The sequence below is a fragment of the Trichosurus vulpecula genome, chromosome 7 (assembly GCF_011100635.1).
Source record: "Trichosurus vulpecula isolate mTriVul1 chromosome 7, mTriVul1.pri, whole genome shotgun sequence".
Lineage (NCBI taxonomy): Eukaryota > Metazoa > Chordata > Mammalia > Diprotodontia > Phalangeridae > Trichosurus > Trichosurus vulpecula.
This window is the reverse complement of record NC_050579.1, coordinates 162,805,052-162,822,650: the sequence shown is the minus strand read 5'-3', so window position 1 is coordinate 162,822,650 and position 17,599 is coordinate 162,805,052. Positions and strand designations below refer to the sequence as shown.

General features: G+C 38.8%; 1 protein-coding gene across 1 annotated transcript in view; it reads right to left on the bottom strand.

Moving 5' to 3' along the window:
* Nucleotides 1–553: 553 nt before the first annotated feature.
* Nucleotides 554–17,599, bottom strand: part of BVES (blood vessel epicardial substance) — a 65,074-nt gene continuing 48,028 nt past the window's right edge. The window contains exon 9 of the mRNA XM_036767035.1: nucleotides 554–3,097. Coding sequence (XP_036622930.1) covers nucleotides 2,988–3,097 — 110 coding nt within the window. The 3' untranslated portion in view covers nucleotides 554–2,987. The remainder of the gene's footprint in view (nucleotides 3,098–17,599) is intronic.

Here is a 17,599-nt window from a genome sequence, read left to right as displayed (position 1 = left end):
TTAATATTTTAGGAAATAAAAGAAATGACAGGTACCTTGGCTAAAATTCACACTTTACTGGTGAAGTGGGGGGGGGGGGGGGTGCGGTGGGGAAGCTGTTGTTTTTCTGATATTTAGAGAAGTACTTTCAGTTCTTCAAAAACATTCATAGGAGAGGCAGCCTGGTAGGTAAAGAGTAGCCCTCAGAGCCAGGAAGACAGACATAGCACCTATAGTTTTTCTTATACAGGTTCCAGGACCTTAGGTAAGTCATTTGACCCCTTGGTGTCCCAGGCAACAACTTAGGACTGGAAGTTGCAAGGCTTTGCCTCTCTGCTTTAGTAGAGGGATTTTCCTCTCTGGAAGTTGCCTAATGAAATCTCAGGCCTGGTTTTCTTCCCCTTTTCTCCCCTGCCTCCTAATAAAAAAAATGGGCAGCGGTGATGAACTACAGGCATGGAAGGAGGAATATTTATTAGAAATGGCCAAAGGGCCTGAATTCCAGAATACTTCGAATGACCAAGCTGCATCAACTGACACAATGTTGTTTTTTTAATCTATAAGGTAAAGGAAATAAATGTAGGATGAAAATTTTTATTTTGAAATAAAAGTATAAAAAGTGTATCAAATGATGCTCTGGTTCTTGTAGATTTTAACTGTATCTCATTGTCATAAGGGAAGATTATATCGTGTGTGTGTGCTGGGGGGTGAATGAGAAGGAAAGTGATATTAATAAAAAAGAAACAATAGTAGACATATACTTTAAGTGAACACATTCTGAAGCAATTATTTATGCTAAATCTTAGATACTAAATACAAGAATTGTGACATACATACATTTGAAGAAAAAGTAACCCAAACTTTCCTGCCTACTTTCTGAAAACTGAAAATCACCAGCCAACTAGATTGCCTTTTCTATTATACCGCCTTTGCCAATACACGTCTAAAATGCATAATTTGCATGTCATCTATGCAAACAGAATGCCATCATGTGGCATGAATGAGTCAGTGAGAATTTGCTCAAAATTGAATTACTAAAGTAATTGACTTGGGAGTTTAGGTTAGATGGAATAAGTATATCTATATGCACACACACCCCTAGATATATAGACATGTGTGTATGTCTACACACACATATATATGGATGTGTATATGTGTGTGTTTGTGTGTGTGTGTGTGTGCGTGTGCGTGTGTGCAATAAAGAACTACGTCAACCTGTATCTATGTATGTGAGATAAATGGACATGGGACATTACCAGTTTGTATAACTCATCATGATTGGTCTGCTCAAACTATCCTGATGGCCACTAGCCCATCATTCAATCTTACCCAAGTCACACGGTACCCCTGCTACTTAAATGCCACTATTTGCATAGCCACAATTCCAATTAACAGGTGGAAATTTGATTCAAAATCACATTCTTTGAAGCCCTCATTGCATTTTTGCATTGTCATGATTATGCATCTAAAATGCCCTTTAGTTTGTTTATTCTGTCTGAGAACAAGCTTGGGGCTCAAATTTTGGATACATGGCCTATTCATTAAAGAAAGGTGTGGTAAGGGAGCACCAGGATGAGAATTCAGAAAATAGAATAAAATGAGGTTAATCCTGGTGGTCTGGCATTCCTGCAGCACCATCCCCTTACCCTCAACAACAATGGCTCCCTCTGCTTCTTCAGCTATCCTAACTCAGTTTGCAAAAGCATACTGATACCAGGCCTGGGATGGGATGGGGGGTGGAGAGGAAGAAGAGAAAAATTAGATGAAAAGTCAGAAGAGAGTAGATAATTGATTAATGACTGAAAACAGATTCAGCATTACTTTACTCTGGGATTGACAGCCGTTTTATAAGCATAATGCTAACGAGATCAAATGGTGAGTGTGATGAGCTTTGTTCTTATGAGGCTGCCGAAGTAGTGCATTTAGAAATGGAAACAGTAAGTTATTCTAGGGAGGACTATGGAGAAAACAGTAACCCACAACAACCAAACGAATCATTTCTCCTGAATTGCCAGTCAATTCTGTCTAAGAAAATAAGAAATCCAGTAGCCTTGCAGACAACCCAAGCAAGTTTGCCTGCTTTTCAATGCTACTTAAAATGAATTTTACAATGATTTAATATGATTGAAATTGTCTTTTGAATAATTGAAAAGGATTGTTACCTCTATAGCTGTGCTTCATGAGGGTGAATTGATTATTGTTTATGACAAAATAGCAACAAAAACCTTGTGCTGGAGCCAAGGCAAGAGGATCATGGGAATGATGTCTGTGTCATGTGGTGACACATCCTGGCAAAGGACCAGAAGGCAAGACATATGTGGATGTTGGTCACTTTTAGAGGGAAAAATATGCCCCCACTGCAATTTTAGTGCCCTGGGGCAAAGCCCTGTTTGTTCCTTACTAGTGGTGGCTGTTTCATAAAATATATCAGAGTACTGTAGGAGTCAGAGTTCAAATGTAGACTCCACCAACGACTAGATGTGTGACTTTCAACAACTTTCAACTTTCTCTGAGCCTCAGTATCTTTCTCTGTAAAATAGAGAACGTAATGTGTGTTTGCACGACCTACCTCACAGGGACGTTGTGAGAATCAGATGAGGTGATACATGTTAAGGGTGTCATAACCACAAAGCACTATGTGAATGTAAGCTATTAAAATAAATGATGGGAAATTCTATACCAATTAATAAGAATGTTGGCTAAGTTATAAAATGTTTAGAAGATATGAACTATTTGTAGGTCGAAATAGAACTCTGCTCAATCAAGACACATAGTAAAATGAACTATAAAAAATTGAACGGCAAAAAAGAAAACCAGTTTTTAAAAAAACCTTATCATAATCATTGACTGCCAAATTTCAACAATCTGGATTTATCACGGCGGTTCAATTTGAAAATAAAAAAAAGAAAAGTGCTGGTAGCTTTCGGGATCTCTTCAAGAAGACTTTTTTAATTGACCAGAGCCACAAAGTCTCCTTAATCTTGAAACCTTTGTATGCTTGGGTACAATCAACGAACTTTACTTTTAACTGGAGATTCTGGCTCAAAGACATCATCTTCAACAGCTTCTTCGATGGGCTTCATTTTTTCAGAGGCCTTCATGTATGGGGAGGGTATACCTGTCAACATTTCACAAAGAAAATCAATTAATATATCCTGATATCCAACCTGAAATTGTAAAATTTTCCAAATGCTTGGAAGCCTATAGATTGACAATGGCTCAGCTCAACATTTTGTTAAATGCCTGCTACGTGGAATACAGCAAGAACATGAAAACCAGTCCCTACTCTGAAAGGCCAGCAATTCTGCTCTATTTTTAATGAAACAGAGACATAGCGAAGGGAAATTTGCCCTAAGTCTCATTTTTGTCATATACCAAAAAAAAGAACTGAGAATGGGGAATAGCTGTTCAGCTATGCTTAGCTATTTGGGGGAACACTCACGTTGATTCTGCTCAATGTGCTTGTAAAATATGAGTTTTCTTGAATACTCAGTTGGGCTAGAACCAAGGCAGTAGCTGGTAATGTTCAAGATATTAGTTGAAAACCTGAAGTAGAGCATATGAAACCCAAAGAACTCATACGGGGGAGTGAGTTTGCTAAAACTCGTAACAGACATGGCTAGAAATAGTGGCATGGGATTTTCTAATAATGCAAGCAATGAACTCACAAGTTTTATGCTTTTGTTTTTCCCAATTAGACAAAATGAGGACAAAAATATTCATTTACTTGTGGGGCATTTAAGTAAATTAATGTATTCTACAGATAACTGAAAGCTTATCAGTGAATGATTATGATAGGATTAATATCTAGCAGGGTTCTGCCCCTCCATAGAAGTCAGGGTAATTCTTACCTAAAAGTTAAGAAAGCTGTCCTCTAAGACTTTATTGGCCTGGAGACTAGAACTCAAGACTATTGACGGCGTGACTTAGTTTCTTCTGTGTTGATACAGTTTCCAGGTTATCTAATGTCATAAATACACCCACCTCTCTGCCGTCAGGGTTCTTCAGACTTGGCTGATGTCCCAAGGCCCTACACTACACTCTGCACTTCCAACTAAATTGTTTCCATATAGAAGTGAGCCCCCCTTTCATCTCCACCCCATTCCTAATGTTGTATCTTTTTTCAATATCTTTTTTATGTTATGACTAAGTAAACCTTTTATTAATTGTTAGAACGATCTACAAGTGTCATTGAACTTAAACCACCATAGGACCAACTTGAGTAAGGCCTACCCCTCAACAGTGATAATAATAGATATAATAGATATACCCTTTTTTACATGATATAATAAATGGACCTTCCAACACTATCATATTCAGTATCTGGATCAATTCGATCAGAATTTTGAATCTGGGTCATTCACACCAACATCATGTCATGTTTACTGCTCAAAAGCAGGGCTAAGCTGCCAATGATGCCATCAAGTTAGAGAATTCAGCCAGCCCACAAGCCCTGAAGAAAAACTCACTGTATGGCTGACTTTGGAAAGCAAATTTGAAGTTAGTCATGTATTTGCTTCACAGGGAGCAAAAGCAGTGTAATCTCATTCAAGGCATGAAGAAGAAATGCTAGAATGTCTTCCTGAAAGAGTATAAAATCAATCCCAATACCAGCTAGGAAGTGACAGCAGTAATCCCAGCAACTGGTGGTCTGCCTGCGCCAACATGCAGCAGTCATAGATGGGATGCTTCCCCCTGAACAAACCCATAGTTCAGTAGCCAAAGGTCTGAAAATTGTGGAGGTGGCAATGAGCCCTGATGCAATCTTATGGACTACCCTTGTGGCACCCTTCCCTCTTTAAAGCTGCGCTCAGACGCCTGAGAAGAAACGTCAGGAATAACTTCAAACATCAAAGGACAATTTTGATACAGAGCATTTCAACTTTCACATACTTAATAAGCAAGCCTCTCAACCTTAATGGACTAGTTCACTTATTAATGTTAGAGCGGCAGTGTTGTTTGTAGAGAGAGTACTGCATTCGGAATTGGAGCATTTGGGTTTGAATCCCAGCTCTGTTGGTCATTGCCTATGTGACAACTTTTTTTGAGCCTTCATTTCCTCATCCATGATATGAGGACTGCATAATCCATAATATGACCTTTATGGTCTTTTCCAGATCAAAATTTATCAGTCTAGCCAGGACCCTACGCCCAAAAGTCCCTTGACCCACCTCACCCCCAGGCTACCACCCCTACCTCCAGCCCAACCCTGCCAGCGTCATCCAGTAAAGCAACCCCAGTGAAGATGCACCCCCAATAGCTTCCTCTGCTGGGGTTGCAGCCCCTGCCTCCAGCAGCCCCAAGTATTAAAGACCTGGAAGAGAATATTTTTGTCACCAGAATCTCTGGCATTGTCAAACAGGAGCATCACAAAGGGATATTGTTTTATCAATTTTATCAACATCTTTTTTTATAAAAAAAAACACTAAAAAAAGATGAGTTTGTTTATCTTTCTACACTTTAGCCAAACTGGATATCTTCCCATTTGGGCCACTTGGCCTTACCCCTACCCTGCTGCAGCACTCTAATCACCATGAACCGTTTTTATTCACACTGCAGCCTTAACTGGTCTATGTGTTTTCCCTCTTCCTATTAGAATGTGAAGCCCTAGAAAACAGGGACTATCTCACTTTTTAATTTGTATTCTAAGCAATAAGCATAGTAATTTTACATAGTAAGTACATAACAAATTATTTTGCATTCATTCATTCATCTATCAATCAAACATTTATTAAATGTTTGCTATGCACCAGGCTAGGTGCTTGGGATACAAATAAAAAGCATCAGTCTCTGCTCTCAAAGAGTTTACATGATTATGGCTGAGTCAAAACAAAATAATACAAAATAAATACAAAGTGACTTCATAAGACAGAGTCCAAACAGTTAGAGAAATCGGGGGGGGGGAACTATATGAACGAAAAAAGAAAAATCATAAATTAGAGAAAATCAGAGAAATCAGAAAAAAGCTTTATAAATGAAGAGTGGTACTTGACTTGAGACTTGGAGGAAGCTAGAGTTTCCAAGAGGAGAAAGTAAAGACACAGGGAACATTTCCAGGCATGGAGGACAGTCTGTGCAAAGGCTCTGAATTGAGAGACAGAAAATTATTATAAGTGTGACAATTGGGCTGAAGCCCAGAGACCATGACAGGGAGTAATGAGTAATTAGATTGGCAAGAGCTTTAAATAGCGATCAGAAGAGTTTGGAACAAAAGGGAGCCATTGAAGCTTCTTGAGTAGAGTAGTGCCCAAGATCAAAACATAGTGAATGGCAGAGCAGTGTTGGATACAACAAGTTTCCTGACTGGCAGCCTAACAACCAACCATACACTTCTGGAGAAAATGCTCCATGTCTGTGATGGAAAGTCTCAGGAATCTTTAGGAAATATTCAGAAAACATTAGAGGTAGCTAGGTGGCACGGTAGATAGAATGCTGGGCGTGATGGCAGGAAGACCTGAGTTAAAATCCAGCCTTAGAACCTAATTAGCTGTGTGACCCTGGGCGAGTCACTTAATCTCTGTCTACATCAGCTTCCTCTTCTGCAAAATGGAGATTTTATACAATAGAACCTACTTTTCAGGGTTCGAATAAGATAATAATTGTAAAACACTCAGCATAGTGCCTGCCATACAGAATGAGATAATCGTTGTAAGGCACTGAGCATGGTGCCTGGCATGTAGGAAGCACTATATAATTATTACCTACTGTTATTAGTTTTTATTCTTAGTTTAGCCAACCAGAGAAAATTATCTGAAGCCACCATGGGCTGGTTTGAGAACCTTTCATTCCAATGTTAGTCTGGACTGGTGTCACAGATAGCACCATTCCACTCCCTAAACCAGGGGTGGCGAACCTGTGGCCCTCTAAGTCCTCAAGTGCGGCTTTTTGACCCAATCCAAACTTCACAGAATGAATCCTCTTAATAAAGGATTTGTTCTGTAAAACTTGGACTCAGTCAAAAGGGCCACATTTGAGGACCTCTAGGGCCATATGTGGCCTCGAGGCCACAGGTTTCCCACCCCATGCCTAAACCTTTCCTGTTGTGAGAATGCCAGAATGGTCTTGAGTCCATTGACTGATATTCACAGGAGGGGAAAATAGAAGCCACAATCTATTTCTCTGTTTGCAGCAGTCACTGCCAGAAGACCAGTCTTCAAATTCTGGGAGAATTATTTATCGGACTTGGTGTTTTCTAATTTGATAAGAGATCCAAGTTCTTTCTGGGAAAGATTAGGTTTCATCATAAAATAAGAATGAATATTTCTTTCACTAAGTAAATTTAAAAAAAACCAATTTGGAGCTTGAATAAAAATGAGAGAATTGAATACTCTAAGGAAACATTTTATATAACCCCAAGCTGGATGGTGGTAAATCCCTTTCTATTCCTTTGCCTTGTTTCCCACTAACTTTTATAACTCATCAGGACTTTGCCCAGAAGGTGCAAACTAATTTTGTTGGAAGGAGGGGCTGGCGGTGAAATCGAGCTTATGTCCTTGGAGGTTCAGTCACTAGGGAGTTGAGCACCTTATTAGTAAACATCCAAACAGCACATTAATCCAATGCCCTCAGGGAGGCTCTTAAACACTCACACTTTTTCTAAGAGACATAAACACTTCCCTAACTTCTGAAATAGAACATATTGAACATAATTTAATTTTTTCCTCATGCCTCAGAACCATCATTTTGAATACCAGCTATATCTGGCCACTGGACCCAGATGGCTGCAGAGGACAAAGTGAGGCTGGTGACTTTGCACAGCCCTGCCTCACTTAAATCCAATTCACTTGCAAAGTTATGGCATCACTTTCCTGATGCCATGGCCCTCTTCCAGAACAAAGGACAAACCACACGTACACAACAACAATCTTGTAAGATATCATAGGAATCCATATACCCTCAAGGGTCATTAAAGAAGGCAGAATGATCTGTCTACATTAAATGACCCCAGGGGACTATGATTTGGGGTCAGATTCAGAATTATAGTGTTTATTGCTCTACCTTTGGGGTCCTATGTTACTTTCTGCTTCTGTCAACCAGAATCACAGCTGTTTCTTTGATGGGCAGCAGCAATCACCTTCTAGTTTTCTATGGGGGCAACTAGGTGGCGCAGTGGAGAGAAGGCCAGGCTAGAGTCAGGAGGACCTGGATTCAAATTAGACCTTAGACACTTACTAGCTGCATGACCCCAGGAAAGTCACTTAACCTTCTTTGCCTCGGTTTCTTCAACTTTACAGATGAGGTGGAGAAGGAATTATCTTTGCCAAGAAAATCCCAAATAGGGTCATGAAGAGTCTGACACAACTGAAAATGACTGAACAATACCAGTCTTCCTATGGGGTGGAAACCCACATGGCTTGCTAGAATTGTATGTAAAGATAGAGTAAATAGATTCTGAGTGAGGGGCCCTGAAAGACTCATCTATGCTTTACTACACAGACTTTGACAACAGTTTCGGTCTTATTTTGTTCTGGTTTTGAGGCTTGTTCCAGGAAGGTGAAATCACTAAAGTCTCACCTTGAATTAAATAAAGCATTATTCTATAAAGTTTGTCAAGGAACCTTTCCCCTCCCCTCAGGCAATATGCTTAAAATATACGTGATTGTGTAAACCACAGAATGAATTGCCTTGATACTTTTATGCCCTGGAAACTTTGATGACATTTTAAAAATTCCTTTGAAAATGTTATTATTTTGATTATGTTCAACCATCTGGCCAACCAATTCAGTAAGTAATTAAAAACTTCGTAGGCTTTTGCAATCTTATTTAAGCTTATATGGTTTCATAGATTTATTTATTCAAATTAATTGGGAAGGGGAAAGCTTTAGCACCTTCTGTGGAAATATTTTTTTTTCCTAAAATTTGCACTTTCATCTTACTGGTTTGTTTCCTCATTAATTGAAGGGACTTAAACTATTACCTTTGGCCCTTGTTAATGATCATGCTGAAATGGTTTTATATTCTTGTTACAGAAAAGAATGTTCCTGAAATAACTCATGGGATCTGTGTGAATCCTTCAGAATGCAGGTGTGAAATGTAGAGGCCAGGGGCAGTTAGGTGGCCAGTAAGTAGAGCACCAGCCCTGGAGTCAGGAGGACCTGAGTTCAAATCAGACCTCAGACACTTGACACACTTACTAGCTGTGTGACCTTGGGCAAGGCACTTAACCCCCAATTGCCCTGCCTTCCCCCCTCTGAAAAAAAAGAAATGTAGAGGAGGTGGGGGAAGAAATAGAAGGGTGGTTGTCTTGTAAACATGGAGGTTCCTTGAGAGAACAATCCAGAATTCATAGTACAAAGACTGCATTTAAGGTTGCTACAAAAAATTCTGATCTTTCAAAAAGGGCCATTTACAATGTTGATAGAGAGGAATACTTGGATGGAGAGGTCTTATCGTCTTTGGGTAGGTACTTGGAACTATTGGAAACACTGAATTTTGCATGCAATACCCTCTTGAACTGAATTCCCTGAAAATTCAGGAGGTCTCCATGTGCAGCCTGTGATTTGCGAGGGGGACTGCAAAAGACAATGGGAAACAATGTAGAATAGGAGTGCGCTTGGCCCAGGATGTGCAATTGGATCCAGCTCCTAACAGCTCTCAATTGTAATATTTTCAGGGTGACCATTTATACATCACAAATCGGCAACACTACTAATGAGAGCTTGATTTCTTGTTGTCTTCATTGTCTAGATTTAAGAAAGTAATGAAGACAATGTAAAATAATGCAGATTAAAGTATTCTCCTGCCTCCCCCCCGCCCCCCGCAGAGAAATGGTTGTTGAACATTTACCAGCCCAGCACTGTTTATATTATAACAAGAATAGAATACTGGGGCAGCTAGGTGGCACAGTGAGTAGAGCACCCACCCTGGAGTCAGGAGGACCTGAGTTCAAATCCAGCCTCGGACACTTGACACACTTACTAGCTGTGTGACCTGAGTTCAAATCCAGCCTCAGACACTTGACACACTTACTAGCTGTGTGACCTTGGGCAAGTCACTTAACCCCAATTGCCCTGCCTTCCCCCCTCAAAAAAGGGGAAAAAATACTGAAATTCCTTCCTTCATTCAAGAAATATTTCTTGAGCATCTACTACATTGGATATCATTTATACATTCATTCACTATGCTGTTATTGTTTTTTTCATTTTGTCATATTATGAGGATCCCACCCAAAAAATGTTGAAGGTTCTTGTTATTTGTTTTCAATGGTTCCTTCTTTTCTCTCATTAATTCAATTCATTCAAGTCAACCAGAAAACATCTATTAAGTGCCTAGTATGCACTATATGCTTAGGATATAAAGAGAAAAAATGCTCAAGAAAGAATGCACAAGAACACCGCATTGAGGAATGATTACCTTTCCTCCTCTTTTCTTCTTTTTTACTTTAATTATGAATGAGGAATTTTTTTCTTGAAGATTTTTATCCAAAAGAAATAAATCCAATGGGTTCTGCTGCTAACAGCCAAGGAGAATGCTCCCTTTTAGGTGATTTGCATGAATTTGGGCAAGTTACCTCAAATATCTAGGCCTCAGTCCTTCTTGTTAGCAAAATGAAGGTTGGACTAGTCTGTTCAGTTATTTTTCAATAGTGTTCGACTCTTCATGACACCAGCGGGGGTTTTCTAGGTAAAGATACTGGAATGGTTTGCCATTTCCTTCTCTACCTTATTTTGTAGATGAGGAAACTGAGGCAAACAGGGTTACGCAACTTACCCAGGGTCACAAACCTAATGTGTCTGAGGCTAGATAGGAATTCAGGAAGATGTGTTTTCTTGACTCCTTGCCTAGCACTCAAGCACCACCTAGCTGTAGATTTAGTGGAATTTAGAGTTGGAAGAGAACACAGAATTTATCTAATTCCTTAGGAGTCTTTTTTTGGACTTATTTTCACATTTTTATTTAAAGTTTTGAGTTCCAAATTCTATCCTTCCCTCTTTCTATATATCTCTATACAGATATCCTATATCTCTTCCCTCCCCTGCCACGGTAAGCAATCGGATACAGATTGCATGAATAATTATGTAAAACATTTCCATATTAGTCATTTTGTGCAAGAAGACACAAATAAAATAAAAAAATGAAAGAAAGAAAACTTCATCAGGCTGCCTCTAGGTGATAGAAAGAATAATCTGGAGTCAGAGGATTTAGGTTGAAGTCTGAGCTCTATTACTCACTATGGTATTACCTCAGGTAATTTAGCCTCTCTGACCCTCTATTTCCTTATTTGTAAAATGAAGGGGATTAGATTAGATGACTGTAACAGCAAGCACCCTAGCAGGCCCAGGATGGCCTGCTAGCACAGGTTCTTTGATCTGCTTTGCTAGGAAAGACTGCTCAAAAAGGGCTTAACAATCCTACTTTTAATTACATTCATTAGTTCAGGGGAAGGGTCAGCCCCCTGAACATCAGAGAAAATGCAAGCAGAGAAATTAGCATAAAGACCAACAGACAGGGCCCTCAACTGCCTGAACCAAAGCAACATTGTTATACGTTTTTCATACATCACTGGATGTATGTGAAGGCTCGAGAGAGCCTTTACATCTGAGCAGTTGGAGATCTGAACATATGGCTACTCAGAGTCTCGACCAGGGAATCAAAAGATCCTTCTCATAAGCAAACCAAAACTCACTTCAGAATATATATCTATATCTATATGTATATATATATATATATATATATATATATATATGTATATACATATACACTTTTGGCTAATAGGCTCAGAGCCAGAATGCATCACAACCCTAGTGACTCACTGCCTGATTAGCTTACTATCAAAAGGTGTGAAAGCCTTCCTATAAGCAAGCCTCCCCTAAGCAAGTTCCTACCCCAATGAGCTCTGTGACTCAGGATGTATCACAGCTTTGAGCTGGGCCAGAGCTCAAAGCAGGCCATATAGGCTTATTAATGGATGGGGAAGATTTTCATATTCCATTTACATTACAATGACCTATAAAGTTCCTTCTAGGTTTAAATCTATGATCCTATGAGCCCTAATCTCCCCTTTCTTCATCCTTCCTTCTATGATTCCAGGAACTAAGTGTCCACTCCTTATACCTATCAAAAATTTCCCACAAGAAAAAGTATGCTAAACTAATTCATGTTTATGTACAAATGACTGATAAGACTTCATAGTTATTACATTGGGAGATGTTTCTATATTACAGGGGGCAAGAAACACTAAATGTTAGTCTAAGTATAGAATTTCAGGTGCCAGAAAGTGAGGTAGGTAGTCTTTTAAATATTATCACTAGCAAACAGTTTTTAGGCCTTGAATGTGCAATGGGAATGAGAAGGAAGGAAAACTTTCTCACTGTACCATGAATTGTAAACCACAAAATGAAATGCCTTGATACTTTTATGCCCTGGAAACTTTAACGACATTTTAAAAATTCCTTTGAAAATGTTATTATTTTGATTATGTTCAACCATCTGGCCAACCAATTCAGTAAGTAATTAAAAAACTTCACAGGCTTTTGAAATCTTATTTAAGCTTATATAGTTTAGCTTGTATAGTATAGAGGGTGAGGGAAAAATAGAAGAGAAATTGTCTTGTAAACATGAGGTTCCTTAAGAGAACAACCCAGAATTCATAGTAGAAAGGCTGAATTTAAGGTTGCTACCAAAAATTTCTGCTCTTTCAAAAAGGACCATTTACATTTCAGTTGATGGAGAGGAATACGGAAGCCAATTCAATCTCCATATAAGGCTGTCACCATCTGATATTCTGAAATAAATAGTGTCATGATATTTAGAACTGGAAGAGACCTTGGAGCTCATGTCATCTAGTCTCCTTTTAGAGATGAGGAAACTGAGGCTCATAGAGCTGTCCGAGAGAAAACAAGCAACATCGAAACTGAGTTTCTCACTCCAGTGTTCTAGTCACTAAACTATTCTGAGAGTCAATTAGATTCAATCAACATTTATTAGGCCTCTCTATGTGCAAGGTCCTGAGCTGGATGCTGGGGATTCCAAACAATGCAATGGTCTTGTCTTCAAGAAACTGACGTGCCACTGTAAGAATCTAGCTCTCACTGCTGTTGTCCTGAGACTGCAGATGTAGTATGAGGCACCTGCTTTGAAGATTGGACAACAATAGGTCCTTACCCTTCTAGCACACAGTGAATGTAAATACTAAATAGTAACTGTTTCTCTTCTGGCCAGGAAGCCTGAGAATCTTCCCCTCCCAGTTTGATTTTTTCTTAATTAAAGGAGCCTATTCATTGAATGGGCATCACCTCACTCAAAGTGAGAATCTGGAAAGACCTTAGCCCAAAAGGGCTAGGGTCTCCCTTTGCATCCTGGGTCATCTCCAGCCATCCTGATCCATATCAGGCTACTGGACCCAGATGGCTCTGGAGGAGAAAGTGAGGCTGGTGATCTTGCACAGCCCTCCCTTACTGAAATCCAAGTCAACTGCAAGTCATGTCATCATTTCCCTGATGTCATGGTCCTCTCCGAGAATGAAGGACAAACACAACAATCAGGTCATTTTTCTATTAAGCTAACTGCATTTTCATCAACAGGAAAGAAGAATGTTACAGTGATATTGCCAGTGATGCAAAAATTAGAGTATGCAGAGAGATGAAATTTGCGAGCCTCACATATTCAATTTTAGGAGCAAATATCTACTTAGACATAACTGTAATATCAGCTTCTATAGAATGAATGGGCTACAAGAAGAGGATTTTAGGAATGGAGGGAAATTTTATGGTAACAGTGGTAGCAGTCAAAGATACTACCTAGAGGTTTTTAAAACATTGCTTCTGACCTCTATGCCAAGGAGGTGAGCCCGACAGTAACTACTCTTTGGAAACATTTTAAATCTTTGATTTCTTCTGAATCTGTTACTCACTTCTTCAGAGACTAAAAAATACTGAATGATATGAAAGACATTATGGTATTGTGGAAAGAACACAGAGAAATGGAAAAAAATGGAGAAAGAGCAAATAACTGGGTCTCAATTTCCCATGTGCAAAAAGGAGGGAGTTGCCCCAGGATTTCCAAAGTCCCTTTCAGCTCCAAGATCCTGTAACTTCACTGTTTTTTTCTTTTTTTTTTTTTTTTTTTTTAGCAAGGCAATGGAGGTTGAGTTAAGGCAAAGGGGTCATACAGTAAGCGTCAAGCATGTGGTCTGAGGCTGAATTTGAACTCGGGCCCTCCTGGAGTCACCAGGACTGCTGCTCTGTCCGATGTACCACCCAGCTGCCCCAACTCTACTATTTCTAAATCTTCAAGTTTCCATTCAAAAAAATTTTAAACCTAATTAATATTGTAATATATGTGGTTCTACTAATTCTAATTAGATCATGCCACTATTATTCAAAGGTAATTTCCTTTCTTAATCATTTAAGCAGAGGTCCTTAGAGTGGAGGATATTTTGACAGAAACAATTTTATACTTTGTGAACAAAGGGTAACTATATATATAGATGGTGTTCTAGGGGATGAATAGTTATCAATTGATAAGATTAATAAAAATATAGTCCATATCTGCGAGGAACCTACAATTATTGGATGCATTGTGATGGGGTAAACAATCTGGATAATTTGGGTTTAAAATTTTACTTTTTTATGGAAACATATAGCACTAAGGCTTCTTTTTGCATTCTGAAATATTAAGATATAATATTAAAATAATGTCCTAGTCTAAAATCCTTAGTCTCAACTTGAACAGAAAGCCTTCTTTGTGCTTCTTCAAAATGCCAAAGAGAAAGTATTCTAGTTTTGTCCTTATCAAAGATCTAATCAGTTTTCTGTAATAAAAGACAATCAAGTTCAAGGAAGGATGTCCTAGAAAACTAAAAAGCTTTTATCTGTCTGTGGTGACCAAAGGAGAAGGAATATCATTAACTCAATGAAGAAAAATGTCTCTTGAATACACCTTTGAATATACCCCTAAGTTGAAGTGGCAGGGATCCTTTGAGGGAAGAGTTTCAGAAGGATTGTCCTTTTGTTAACCAAAGCAGGTAGCTTTGCCTTTGACTAAATCAAGGCAGGTGACCTTTTTGATCCACCCTGGACTTGACCTTGGTTTTTCCAATGTAGCCAGACCTTCTCTCTCCAACTGTACAACTCCCAACAAAAATATTTTTATAGGTTTTTTTAAAACCAAACTTCCAAAATGAAGTGCACCTTTGCTTTAATCTTTCTGCGGAATTTAACTTTGAGGTCCTAAACACCATAAATTGCAAGTCTCTGACTTGAGGCGGAGAGAATTCCAAGAAAGATGAAACTGCTCTTTGGTCCTCTCAGCATAACAATGCTTAACATGTAATTGACAAATTTGTTCCTGTCAGATTTGTGTCAGAGCTCTGTCTTTTCCCACATTTTCAATAAGGAAGATTATCTTAATTTTAATTTTTTATCTATCATTGCGTGTGCATTTGAGGCCCAACAGTGACCGGGTAATGTAGGACAAACTCATCAAGCAAAAGCAATGCTTCTTCAATACTTCAATGACCTGTAATTTCATTGGTGCAGAAATCCCCTCCACCCAGGCAAATTAAAGCCCATCCTTTCAATCCCCTCAAACCAAAAATTTAGATAGTCTTTAAGAATGGTCTCTTAAAAACTCACCAATCCCCCTTCACCAAACCTTCCTTGATGTATACAATTAAGAAATGAGCCTTTTTAAACATGCATGAGTCTCTAGACAAGAGGCATATATATAATTGATTGTGAAATCCATGCCTGAAATCTTTCCAGTTTGGAAAGAACCTACCAGGCCTTGGGCTCTGCTGGCATAGCTTCTAAACACTCAAGGTCACTTCCTTACTGTGATGAAGCATCGGAGTAGAACATTATCAATAGCATACATCAAACATTAGAAAACAATAACTTGAAATGAGAATAATTCCACTGTAGGGGAAAAAATCCACATTGTCCTTAAATGGGAAGGATTACCGTGGTGGTGTGGATAATCCTTTCGCCATAAACAGGTAATTATAGATCTCTTTGCCATTAAGAGAACCTAGATAAATGTGAGCTGAGCACAATTATATAACTATGTGCATTTCCAACGGACAGCGCCTGGGGACTAAATTGATTCTCTTTACCATCTGTGACAGTCAAGGGTCAGTCACTGTGCCTGTCACTGAAAATTTAATATACTCTGATGTCCCCTGACAAATTCAACTTTAAGAAAAATAATTCCAGTACTGTTAGTCTAACTTCCAAGTTTTTATAGGCTTAGCCCTTCCTCTAAATAGATTCTAGTTAATACTAAAACTCTTTCCTACAACCTAAACTAGTTTCATAGGAAGGAATCTTGTATTAGTGAAATAATGAAACCAGCAATTCACTGTAGATGATGATATTGGACAGGAGGGAGGGAGGGAGCTTAACATCTTGAGCATATGCCCCACTTTTCTTACATCTACTTTACAGATGAGGAAACTGAGGCCCAGGCATGTGAAATAATTTGCCCAAAATTACACAGATAATAAGTAACAAGGCTCGGATTCAAACCCAAGTGTTCTGACTCCAGACCTATGGTTCTTCTCACTATATCATGCCACTCATAAATCAGTTTCTTTTCTTTTCTTTTTCTTAAAGAGCCTGTATTTTATTCTTTTTTTGGAGGGGGGAGGTGAGGCATTTAGGCTTAAGTGACTTGCTCAAGGTCATACAGCTAGTAAGTGTCAAGTGTCTGAGGCTGTATTTGAACTCAGGCCCTCTTGACTCCAGGGCCGGTACTCTATTCACTGCACCATCTAGCTGCCTGGAATCAGAGTTTCTATGGGCTCTTATCTGGCACCTTTATCTCAAAATTATAGTGAGAAAAGGATAGGATAGATGTCCTTGGAATGTAAGACGGGTGGCCAGATGGAATGACAGAAAAGGGTTGTTTGGCAGCACTGGGTGTGTAGTCAGGAAGACCTCAGTTCAAATTCTGCCTTAGACACTTACTAACTGTGTGACCCTGGGCAAGTCACTTAACCTCTATTTGCTTCAGTTTCCTTACCTGTAAAATGAGGATAATAACAATACCTAAACAGTTATCGTGAGGATCATAAATGAAATAATAGTTATAAAGCACCTGGCACACAATAAAAGTTATATAAATGTTAGCTATTATAGCATCTACCTCACAGGGTTCTTGTGGAGATCCAATGTGATGGTATTTGCAAAATAATAATAAAAGCACTTTGCACAATACCAGTCTCTAGTAGGCAGCCTAAAAATAATGTTAATTCTATCCCCTCCCTACTATATTTTTAAAAGAATAACTTACAATTAGGAAATACAGTATTTCAAGGTTGGCAAATTTTTTATAAACATCTGATTTGATACTTACAACAACCATGTGAAAATAGGTGCTATCGCATTTATACATGAGAAAACTGAGACAATAAAATGAAGTGATTTTCCCAGAGTAACATAATTAAAAAGTATCTAAGACAGAATTTGAATTTATATATACAATGCTATCAATTTATATATATATAAACCTTTCAACAAAGCTGTACCCTGATTCCTCCTGGTGGGATGAAAGTAACCCTGGGTTAGAGGTCTTAGAATCACGGGATGATAGAGGTCATCTAGTGTAACTCCCTCATCGTATAGATACGGAAACTGAAGCTGAGAGAAGTTATCTGACATGCCCAAGGTCACAGATGCAG